General features: G+C 33.9%; 2 protein-coding genes across 2 annotated transcripts; one reads left to right on the top strand and one right to left on the bottom strand.

Annotated features, from left to right (window-relative positions):
* The first annotated feature begins 6086 nt into the window (after positions 1–6086).
* On the top strand, positions 6087–8014 carry LOC140986871 (multiple organellar RNA editing factor 2, chloroplastic-like). Its single transcript, XM_073455252.1, has 4 exons — positions 6087–6599; positions 6882–6979; positions 7095–7160; positions 7609–8014. Exons 1-4 carry the CDS (start codon positions 6169–6171, stop codon positions 7749–7751), a joined length of 738 nt encoding a protein of 245 aa, XP_073311353.1. The 5' UTR covers positions 6087–6168; the 3' UTR covers positions 7752–8014.
* LOC140986870 (exocyst complex component EXO84A-like) lies at positions 7843–12218 on the bottom strand. The gene is made up of 7 exons (XM_073455251.1): positions 11926–12218; positions 11021–11118; positions 9732–10779; positions 9204–9656; positions 8832–9014; positions 8571–8707; positions 7843–8419 (listed from the first exon to the last, which is right to left on the bottom strand). The coding sequence occupies exons 1-7, from the start codon at positions 12082–12084 to the stop codon at positions 8086–8088; spliced, it is 2412 nt and encodes an 803-aa protein (XP_073311352.1). The 5' UTR covers positions 12085–12218; the 3' UTR covers positions 7843–8085.
* Positions 12219–12718: the final 500 nt, after the last annotated feature.

Below are 12718 nucleotides of genomic sequence, written 5' to 3'. Positions count from 1 at the left end.
AGCTTGAATCATGATCTTCTAGTCGTCAAAATCTTCTTTCGAGAACATAAGAACTTTGCTGAAATGTGCCATATCTGTTATAAATTTTCAATACAAGAATAGCCTGCTCTGATACCACTTATTGGGGATCGATATTGAGTTTAGAGGGGGGTGAATAAACTCTATCCTTTATTGATCTCTTTTTCAAAGGGTGCTAAAATCTTGTTAGAGATTGTAGCTGATCTTGTACAAATATATAACCAACAAATCACAAAATAGTGCGGAAACGATCTGATGGTGTGAGGGGTGAAAATGATAAAAACAGTAGGCAGTAGACAATGGTTGTTTATGGAAGTTCGAAGATAAAATCTTCTACGTCTCCCCTTCTTCTGTTTCCAGAAGGTATCACTAAAAGACTTTGGATTTTACAGTACAACACTTGTACACACCCACTTCAGCAGGACTTACCCTTTGCCTACTGAAACTCTTAGCTTCTCAACACAATGTAAATAATTACAACAAGGTTCTGGAAAAGACTCTTTTCCAGATTACAAACTCTTCTTAACAAGATATGAGTAATGTGAACAGTTTTTGAAGAGTGTGAGAAACAACAGCACAAGATGATCTCAACAGATCAGATATATGCTATGAAGCGTGTGCTACTTTTCTGTATATTGAGATTGAATAAGATAAGTAGTTCTGAGTGCTCAAATCGACGTTCGTAAAGAATGTAATTGGTGTCGTCCAACTTATTATCAACGTTGTTCTTGTATATTTATTGAAGTCTTGCGCCCAACGTCTATAAACAAAACAGCTTCTTAGACTTCTGATAAAATCAGCTTTAATACCTGAAAAGGGTCCTGCAGAAAGCTTTGACACAGTCAGTCTTGTTTTCATACTAAAACTGGTAAGTCGTAATAAATAACTCCGTACAGTATTTAATGGTGCAATTAATGCTAGTACTCGGTAAAGTAACGGTAACATTTAAAACTAGTTCTGTTTGCACAAAGACGTTAAGTTACTCTAGTTTAGACTGAGTTCTGCTTCTGGTTTTCTAACTCGTTGAAGCTTAGTTCTACTTCTGGTTTAGTGAGATGAAGACTTCTGCTTTTATATTGCCTGATGATTTTAACTAATGACCTGCTGGTTTTGATTCTCATCGCCACAATTAAGTTAAGTCTAACACGTCTGTTTTTTAATTCACATTTAATCTTGAATTATTAGCAGCTGAAAGTTTTTCTTGTGTTTTTTGTTGGAATTCAGTAGGTACTATTCCTGATTTGATACAGTTTCAGTCTGCACCAGTATCAAATAAGGCTATTGTATCCATTTTGAAATTTTCTGAAAATACTAGATTTATTTTTAAGATGTATTTTCTAGAAGTTATTTCTTTTAAAACGAAAAGAAAATCTTCAGAAATTTTTTCAATATTTTCAACCTTTTGGGTTTCTTCATTTTCTGTTTCTGAAGAACTGTCAATATTTATCTTTTGTAGGATTAGTTTTATTGCTTCAGAATTTGAATCTTTTTTTCTTTTAATTCTCTTATTTCCAATTTTATTTCTTTTATATCTTTTTGTAAGTCTTGGATTGTGATCTCTTTTTCCTTTTTTATTTTTTCTAATATTTCAGTTAAGTCGTAAGTATTTTTTGAAGTACTTGGGAATTTTTTATTTTCTTCTTTGTCCTTAAGAGATTTTAGAATTTTTTCTAGATATTCTTTTTGGATTGTTGGGTCATTAATATTTTTCAATATATCTAAAAGAAGTGATTGATCTTTGGTGAGCATATTAATTTGTTTTTCAGATTCACTACTAGTTATGATTTGTTCATCTACTAATGATTCGTCAGTCTTGGTAGAGTTTTCAGTTTCTGAATTTCCTTCAGAAGAATCAATCAAGAGATTAGAAATTTTATTTAATATTTCTTCTTCTAATTCTAATTCATTTAATTTCTTATTTAATCTACAATAATTTGCCGTATGACCATTCTTATGGCATCTATAACATTCAATATCTTTGAAGGATTTTTTGAATTCTTGCTTGTTATTTTTAAATTTCCTAAATGGTTTTCTTCTTGGTTTTTTGTAAAATTCTTCTTTCAGGTTAAAGTTATCTTTTTGATTTCTTCTAAAGTTTTTCTTATAGGGTTTTTTTATGTATTTTTTGACAATTTTCTGTGCATTTTGATGAGGATGGTTTATTAGTATTTATATCAAATTGATTACAAAAAGTTCATAATCCTTGTTTTGTTCTTTTTATTTCCTATTTTAGGTGTTTTTGCAACTTTAAATCTTGGCATTTTTTTAACCCTTCTTGTTGGGTTAGACTAATTAATTGAAAATAAGTGTATTCATTATAGACTATAATTTGTTTACCACTGTTTTCTCTAATTTTATTTCTTACTTTATCTCCTAGAAGAGTTGGTAAGCCTGCAAGGAATTTTTCTTTCCAAAAAAGTTGATTAGAATCTTCTCTAAGCATTATTCAAGTTAAAAAAGTATTTTTATACCATTGAAAATTACTTAATTTTTTACATTTTAGATTTGATAGGAGTTCTGCATTTTTATCTTTTAGATGTGAAGGATCTCCAATAAAATGTAAGAAAATTGTTAATATTAAGGTTGCTACAGCATCTTGTTGTGGATTACCATTTTCATCTAGAATTGGTATTCCTTCATCATCTGTTTTTATATAGTTTAAAATATCTTCTTGTTGTTGATTTGTGAGATAGTAATCCCACGAACCTTTTATTTGACATGTGAATCCTGCTATGAGGAGTTCATCAATAGTTTTATCATGAGTCCCAATTTGGGTTTTATAGGTATTTGCAGCCATAGTCATTTGTTGTAATAAATTCAGTATGTTATATTCTGTCATTCCATCTATATTTCAATTGTAGACTGAAGATGCCTTAAAACTTGGTTGGGTCAATGGTTTTACTACTCCTAAATCAGGAGCAGGGATAATTTGTAGGGATTGGTCCCAACTTATTTTATTGATATTTGTAGAATTTTGAAATTGTTATATGTTTTCACTAATATCAGAATTTTGACTTAAAGTATTTATTCTAGGGATGGATGAAGGTGTATCCGGAGCAGTCTGGTTCATTGTTTCATTAGAACTACTAGTTGTTGCCATTATTCTACTTAATTGATCTTGAATGTTTTTTTATAAATTCAGACTTATTATCTTAAATATTTTTTACACTAGGTTTAGATATTTGGTAAGGCTTAAAAACGGGATTTTTAAGTTTAGTATCAATGTTTTCAAGGTTTATTATTGGTTGTTTTTGTTGACCTTATCATTTTCTCCTGGATTTTTTTATTGGAATAGCTTCTATTTGTTGATTTTGTATATTTATTTAATTCCTTGTAAAAGATGATGATTAGATTGGATTATCCTAGTATCAGTAATTGTTTGTCATTCTTGTGTTTTATTTCTTATTGTAACAGGATTTACACTTTTAGAAAAGGGATATTTCAACGAATTTTGAGAAGCATATATTTCAAACAACTCAAAAAATAAAATATGTATTTTATTTTTATCTACAAATTCATAGAATTTTTCTTGAATAGATTTTCTAGAATCTATAAAATGTTGGAAAAACCATAATCTTTTTTCCAGGTTATGTTTGGCTTAAAAATCATCATGCAAAAATTTTTTATTTATTTGAAAGTCTTTTTCTATAACATTTAATTCATTAGTAATGTTTTATGTGATTGCAGAGAATGTTAGACTAGTTGGTTCTTGATATGATTCTGCAATATGAAATTGTTTTTGACAGCTTTCTTCTTTTATTTTCATATAGACTGGTCTAGGAATTTCAGAGGCGTAGTCTACATTTCTTAAAACTGAATTAGGTAAATATGAGATAGAATATTTAGGTTGTGTTTTATAGGGAATATTTATGACTGAAGAGATTTGTGATATTCTTCCTAAATCTATGATATCAGTAATAGAAGAATCATCATATCTATTGCTACTACCAGATTTTCTATTAAATGAGAGTTTGACCTTTCCATTTGAATATTGAGTTATTTATTTTAATTGGGTGTTTGTTTCTATGTGTCCTATATGTTCTGGGTTAACAGCACCTTCTAAGATCCATTCTTTCTAAGATCCATTCTTCAGGTAGTGTTATATATTTCCATTGAATTGGTTTTGGCATTACAGTATTGGATTTTCCTAAATCTGTTTGTAGTAAAAAGGTTTCACCTTTTTTACTATGATATTTTACTTTTGTAGCAAAGGCAGAATTCATAGCCTTGTAATGAATTCTAAAAATAACAGCAACCGGTATTGATCCTTTAAGCATATTATAATTATGAGTTTTTATTTGTAAAACTAAGGATTTTAAAATGTTTTTATCATTTAGGGATACTTAGAAGTTTGGATAACAATCAAAAGAGATTGGTCCAGTACACAGACTGGACTCAACAGAACTTAATAATGAATCTTCGAAATTTGTGAATCTAGCATCTCTTAAAATAGTAAGAATGGAAGTATTCAATCCTTCTTTAGTTAAGGATTTTATTCCTACTTGAACTAATCCTATATGAATGTATTTATAATTTTTATCTTTGTGTTTTCGTAAGAAATTTTGAGATAATAAATTGATTGTTTCAAAAAGTTTTGTAAGTTGTATATCTCTTTCTTCTATTTTAATTGTGAAATCAGATTTAAATATTTAGAATCTGGAGTATTTGTAAATCTGATCCTTATTTATCCTAGGAATTTCCCAATTATCAATGGATTTATCAAAATCTTCTATAATTATTTCTTCGACGTTAATTATTTTATTATAATCATAAGAAGATGTAGCAGCAGAGTTTAGAGAGGTGGATCTAGAGAAAATTGAATCCATGATTAAAAATTTTATTCTTGAAATTTATTTTCTCTCTACAATCCTAAGCAATTCTTAGGGGTTACGGTCTTGAAGGACTTACTACCCAGACTTTCTTAGGCAAAAACACTCAAGAGAACCTAAATTTCTAGACTTAAAAATTAAGTGATGAAAATAATGAAAGGTTGGAAGAGATGACTTGATTGTGATATAAAAGGATATGATTGGGGATATCGTGAGGTAAAAGGCCAAAGACGGAGCCCTACGATCGTATTTTCATCGAAATGATATGATGATATGTTAGGCCAAGGCTCAGTTGACGGATGAGAGTGTCGCTAATGTCCACGCCGCCTGATATCATGGTTATACGTAGATGGATTAGTCGACCTACAGCTGAAAGAAATTACAATTAATGATCTGAATTAAATAAAAAGAAAACGTATACGTATATGATGAAAGGAATTATTTATAATGAAAGGTTTAAAGTTATGCATATTCATGAAAAGCTATTATTAGTAAAAATATTTTATTGATGCATGTGATTGTATATGCACTACTTGTTATCACGATTAAGGTTTGCTGACTCATTAGACTCACTAGGTGTGATCGATACAGGTGATCATGAATTTGATGGAGGACTTGATGGTTGAACTAGCTGGACTAATGGTACACATAACCCAAGAACCTTTGCTAGTTTTCCGCATTATGTTTATGATTTTAAAATTATTTTAAAGATTTTTATGACTTTTGATGCTTTTGAGAGGTTTTGAGAGGATTTAATATGCTTATGCTTTATTTTGAAAAATGCTAAGTTTAGGTTTGGTTGACATTTACGATTTTATGTTTTAAATGCTTTCTTTTGGATTTTCAAATATTAAGTTGGTTGGTTTATTTTTAAATGATGCATAATATTTATATATATGTGTATGTGTTCAGCCGAAAGCTTAAGAAGGAAAAAAAATTCTAGTACAATAAAAAAAAAACGAGTAATGGACGTTTTACCAACCATCTAAATGCAACCTAACTTCTTATGTTTGAGACTCCATTGTAACATATCATCCAATTGAGGGGGGAAAAAAATAAGATGCCAAAGAAAATTTCCAAACGAATTTCCATGAAAAGCATGGTTAATAATAAACTTTTATTTATTAATTTGAGCATTCTATTCTTATTTTATTAAATTTTGAAATTGAAGAATAAAAACAAAACAATGATTTTAAAAAATATTCAGTATTCATGGTGAAGAAGTACTCGCAATAATAATTTTTAAGAGGTTTAACACTACCGATATTATTAGCTAAACCCAAACACCTCACAATCTCCACACACGCACAGCCAGTTAACAATGGCCGCCACGATGGCCCGATTAATCCTGACCGTCCGATCAACCGGAGCCACTGCGAGCTCGTTAATCGTCCCCACACGATTCTTCTCCTCCACTGCCTCCATGAGCCCGCCGCTCATAAGGTTCGTTCAACCTATGTCCGCCTCTCGCTCCGCCGCGCCAGCCTTATCACATTCCATGGGGGTAACCTGTCCTAATTTCACCAGATTCAACACAATACGCTGCCGGGTTAATAGATCGGGTTCGGGTTATTCGCCCCTGAATTCCGGCTCAAACTTCAGCGACCGGCCGCCCACTGAAATGGCCCCACTCTTCCCCGGCTGCGATTATGAGCACTGGCTTATTGTGATGGATAAGCCTGGTGGGGAAGCGGCAACCAAGCAGCAGATGATTGATTGCTATGTTCAAACCCTAGCTAAAGTGCTCGGAAGGTTGACCTTTTTAGATCTTTTTACCCTTTTTTCATTAAAATATTACTTACTTTGTCACTGATGCCGTCTTTCGTTCATAATGTTAGTAATGTACTAGAAATAAAACTTATTGAATGATATGGGTTATTCTCAGATTTCCCTCTTCCTTAAAAGCAAAATTCTTAGAATTTTTTACATACTTTTCTCAATATTTCGCCATAATTACACTGATTTGCCACAGAAGTTGAATTACTAGATACGCATATTCTTATATTTGCTGTTTGTTTCGTGTGTTGATGATAGTGAGGAGGAGGCCAAGAAGAAAATGTATAATGTTTCTTGTGAGAGGTACTTCGGGTTTGGATGTGAGATTGATGAGGAAACATCTAACAAGCTTGAAGGTTCGTGCGTGAAAATAGCTTTGTAAAACACGGGGTTGTTACTTTTGGTATGGACTTTTCGTGGCTTTGAGTTGTAATAAGCTTGTGTCATGTGTTTATCTCTTCCTGTATGCAGGTTTACCTGGCGTTCTTTTTGTTCTTCCAGATTCTTATGTTGATGCTGAGAACAAGGACTATGGAGGTAATTCTTCCTATATAAATATTGAAATCAAATGATTTTTTGCTTATAATCTATGACAACTGATTGACAATCTTTCTTTTTACTTGCTTTTTCATGTTCCGGGTTGGAATTTTCACGTCTTTTTTTATGCATTTTAGGATTGTTCTTTATTTTACAGTGGGTTTTTACCATTTTCACTGTGTTCATAAACAAACTGGAACTCGATTATCTTTCATCTGAAATAATACATGAAAATATGGATAAAGAGAATAAGATCTTCCATTCTTGGAGAAGAGAATATTTTTGTTATTTGGTTTGCTGAAACTGCGTTAGCTTTGGTGTCCATTTGAAGTTATTTTTTGATTAAATAAATGGTCACGTTGCACTATTTAGGGGTTCGGAAGAACCTCTTCCTGAGTTCGAATAAGCTGTCTGATCCCGATTGTAAAATATTTTATGGTCTGGGCAGCTGAGCTATTTGTAAATGGAGAGATAGTTCAGCGATCTCCAGAGAGACAAAGGAGAGTTGAGCCTGTGCCTCAGAGAGCTCAAGACAGGCCAAGATACAATGATCGAACCCGGTATGTCAGGCGACGTGATAATATGCGATGAATGGTGTTCTTTGTTTGGTTTGAGACTCGACTATTTGGTAATCAGATGGTGGCTTTGTATCAACAGCGCATGTGGATTATGGATGTTAGTATTTTACTGAAATGGTATGGGCTAATAAACTATGTCTCCTATTGTATCAGAGATGTGGATGAGTCAATTTCATGCCTATAGAACTAGGACATCATGGTTTAAAGTGATAAATTGTTAATTATATGCTAGGTCTAATGAACTGGTATCACTACATCATTTGTCCTTTTGCTCCAGTTCTGCTTAAATCTTAGATAGTTTTAAAAAAAAGTATTATGAAACAAAAAATATTTGTTCATGTAACATTTCATGCTATATTTCTGGTTTCTTGGTTTGAATTTTGTGTTCCGATAGTCATCACTTCAAACCGCCCTTCTTCAAGTGGTATATTATTAGTAGTTCTTGATACTTCTGCATCAGTTTTGCCTTCATTGTCCTCATCATCAGATTCTGAGGCATCTAAAGTCAACGGATCAAAAACCGAAACCGCAGGATCCTTTCCTGCCGCGTATTCATATGATTCTTCTCGAACGATACTATGATCGTTTTCATTTTCTACGGTTTTTTTTGCTTTGAGTTCTTGCAACTTAAGTAGAGCTTTGGTGGCAGCATTTGCTGGCCACCCATCATCATTCAAGCCTCTGCAATTTAAAAAAATAGGAGCTTTGGCAAGTCTAGGAACTTTTTTGCTTTGATCCATGAACATTCTTGGTATTTTTTGACCCGATGGGATTTGAAAATAATTAATCCAAAAGCACTAGTTAGAAAAACTAAAAAAACCGATATAATTACCTCAGAGGTTCCAATCCAGCTGTAGTAGAGGATGCTTCCAAATGGGATACAAAATCCATGGGCACCTGTATTGCATTATCCGACAAGTATCCGCCTTGTCTCGCAATTTCAACCAGAAACTGCGAATCCAAGATCAACTGTTTATGGATTAAAAAAAAAAATTAACTGACTCGAATTATGGATTAAAAAAAAAAGATTAACTGACTCGAAGTTTTCATGTATCGAATATTGGGATTTTTTTCTCATACAGAACGTGGATACCTGAATGAATTCATCACGATTATTTGACAAATCTTGTTTGTCAACCGTCCAGATTTTGGATTTACTTGAAATCCATTCAAATACAGCATCCGCCAGCTCCCTAAGAAGATCCATCAACCAATTTTTTTCCATGCAATCTTCATTAGCGAGCTTTTCTAGCTTCTTTAACTCTAAATATAGTTCCTGATCGATATACATAATCGCTAGATGATCTCAGAAAATTCCATATGGATCCCAACTAATGGCATGACAACTTATGTTGGTCTAACTTACAATTGATTCGTGTCAATTCTAGACATCAACAAGGTCAAAGTGACCACAAAGACAAATATACATAATTCTAACACTTTAAATATCAAGATTTCAGCATACCAGATAAGGAACAGATGGAACCAGATCATGAATCGTGGACTCGTCCCTGTTGATATGACTCTCGGAACTACATGCTTCATGATCATCATCCGGAGAGAGAATATTTTTCGTGAACTGCTTGAGAAAACCGGCTCTGAGTCGACCATAAATGTCTTGGACGAACAACAGAAAGTTGTGAATCTCAAATTCCGAACCATGGATTCCCTCAAATATATTTCTGATAACGCTCGACGAGAATTGCATTAGTGTAGAAAGATTAGCCAGAATGTAAATTTGTTGAGTTGGAGACTCTGGTAAGTTGATACTTAAACCTTCTTTCTGTAGGACATATGTGTCACCTGTGAGTGCACTTTCAAGAATAACAATATACGCCACGAACAGATCCAGGATCCCTTTGAGAATCCAACTTTCCATTTGTAGAGAAATTAAAGGCGAAACTTCGTCTGTGAGCGACTACCATCAAGGTAAAAATCATTAATTGTTAGCTCACTTAACTCAAGAATAAAACATACGAAGGTCTTAACGAACCTGAAAAACCGTCATGAATTTCCTACCGCTGTTGGAGAGATAGATATACTCCGGCAGTTCATCAATGATACCTTGATTCCTTCCTGTCAAAATCCCTGATACGAGATATCTATCGAGAACCCAAGTGTCAGACGACGAAAAAATACTAACAACTTTACTCAAATGGTTGATATGGCTTCTCAGAACCTCTTCTATGCAAGGGCGAACGTGCTCGATCAAAGATGGCTGCAGGAATAGCCTTTGAGGCTCTAGCAAAGAGCAGTATGACATTGCAATCTGCACAGTATCTAAGGCTTGCACGAATCTACGATTTATTTGGGGAATGGATGAAACATATTTTTCAAAACAAGATGCGAAGAATTTTATCTCTTCGTCTGCCCATTGAGTTAGTTCCGAATCTTGAGCATGATTTTCTCCATTTAAGGCCACAAAACACCTTGCACATTGAGATATCATTGAACAAACCAACCTCACTGTTTCTTGAACATACGACACATCAGTTAACTCTTTTGAAGACTGTACATCGTATATACGAGATGCAATGCGAGAATGATAATACTGAAGCAATAGCCTAGTAGCAAGATGTGTTTCACCAAGTTGGGACAGTCCAAGAAGCGCCTTCTGCAGCTCTGGTGCAGAAACCCTAGAATGTATAGCCATTGATGAGAATTGATCATAAAGAATAGTCCTTTTCTCAGATATGACCAAGTGATAGAACGTTATCTCATTAGATGAAAATTTTTCACCCGATAACAAATTTTGGAAAATCTCGCCTTCCATCTTCAGCAGAACAAGAGCATCTTGTAATCTGTGCTCAGAAAGAAGAGTATCCAACATTTCTGAAACTTTTTCTGTGTGAGTTTCCAATATACTCGGAGAAGATGGCTCGAGATTCAGAGGTTCTTCCAGCATTGTTTCTATGGTCTCCGCGGAGAGAACTTGTAAAGAAATTCCGTCAATGAGGTTCTGCACGAGTTTCTTCTGCGAAGAAGCCTGGTGTTTCAGTCCCACCACTTCGCAACTCAAGATTTCTACCTCATTTAATATTCTGAAAACAAAAGTATACATGTTTCAATGCCTCAAAATACCATGTTACAACCTTGCAGTTAAATTCTTGAACCCGCCCACCACCATATATCTCGAATTTCTTCGCAATTCTTTTACTCAGTAGTATGATCAACACATTAAATATTATGAGAATATCCGACACTAGTAACTCCAAACAATGAGCAAGGACAAGGATTTTGATTTCGTTACAAGTGGATTGTTTTCATAAATCAAGAACTTACGCAAGAAAGGCAGTGTAGTTTGAATAGATGTTCTTTTGAAAATCCTCATCGGATTCCTGCTTCAGCTCAAGAAGTTCCGAACATAAGTGCTGGATACCCTACATAAACCAACCAAAAGCAATCCCATGAATTCTTGATACAGAATGTTCGAACTGGTGTGCCCAAAAAAGTTCCAGTTTTATTCATAATCTTTTCCAATTGTAAGTTTCGCTTTCTACTATTTTTTATAAAACCTTCAATCCTTCGTCAAATTTTCAAATCTTCCCCATCCAAGTAAACAAAAGAATACCTGGCCTTAAGCTCAACGGGGAGACAACAAATTTAAAAAGACTAGCATTCTAGGTAGAAGTACTTTCAAGTGTTTATTAGCCGCTCAATGCACACAGCTTCTTGAGAAAGCGGCGTACCGCGTAAGACAACCTACCATGGCCTTGTTTCACTCAACTATTTGGTATATGTAAGATTAGTGAATGCTGGCAGACGGGTATACACTCATGGATCTGGACACATGGGCCAGATTACTATCCACCGACTTGGCACGAAGGTCGACATGGGAAAAACTGTATATGTATGTTAATCCATCCTGGATTCCTTGTAATGTGATTACGTGCCACGACAACAATGGCGACTCAATTATCGCCTTTTCCCAGGTCACACATTTTGCTATGCCGCCTATAACAAGAACGTCAATCGTAGTCCATAAGTGTAAAAGAAGACTCCAATCCCAAAAACAAGCTTAAGTTCTCAAGCTTATTACTTACAACATAATTATTTGTGTAGCCACTGTAGGAGGAACTCGCTGACAAATTAAATTATTCTAAGGAAAATGTGTTCGATAAAAAAAATCAAACATATGAAAATACTCGAAAAGTTTTCAAAAACAAACGTTTCGCTAGGAAAATAACCTTGGCCGTCATGGATTGGAGTTCTGTATCCTCGTCTTCATGACTCGAAATATACGAGGAATCCGCAGTTGAGCGGCCCTCCGATGATTCGTGGTCAGCCATTTCTTGATCGTGGTCTCTGAATCGAAACGTTGGTTTTGAATATGAGGTTGATTCCATGTGGGAATGAAGATCTGATCAAATATCTTTGTTGTTTTTGGAAGTTGAATTTTCTTCAGGATGAATGAATATGAAGTTTGTTTTTCGAGTATTGTTGCTTGGGAAGCTTTGGTTTGCCCGTTGGATCGCAACAAATAATTAATTTGCCGGCGCTGGAACTTTGGAAATGAATGCCGTTTCGTCCTGGAGTGTTTTTATTAAAACTGTTTATTCGTCCTCGTGTTTGCCGATTAGTCATTTTTGTCATCAATGAGTTTTATGTTGGATCAATTGTATTTATATGGGTTCATGGGTTTATAAGTGAATAATTTTATGTTTTCGGTTGTTTAAGCCCAACATTAAATTGATCGGTTAAAATTTTGGCTATTGAGCTTTAATATATCTAATATGTTGTGGGTCTTTAATGTGTAGAGATATAAGAAAAATTTCTGTTTTTACGATGAACTAAAACAGAAATATCATAAGATAATGATAAACACTATTTATATCATGATCCACATTAAGAAAATAGTTCAGATGAGAAAACTAAAGGATTTTCAAAGAACAGAGCGCGTAAATCTGGAAGATCAAGACACGGTCTAAAGAATTCAGAATTATAGCTTCAGGTATGCTTTCGCTTGGGTTTTCAGTTAAA

The sequence above is a fragment of the Primulina huaijiensis genome, chromosome 10 (genome assembly GCF_012295235.1).
Source record: "Primulina huaijiensis isolate GDHJ02 chromosome 10, ASM1229523v2, whole genome shotgun sequence".
Lineage (NCBI taxonomy): Eukaryota > Viridiplantae > Streptophyta > Magnoliopsida > Lamiales > Gesneriaceae > Primulina > Primulina huaijiensis.
The sequence above is the reverse complement of the archived record's forward strand: the minus strand, read 5'-3'. Positions and strand labels throughout refer to the sequence as shown.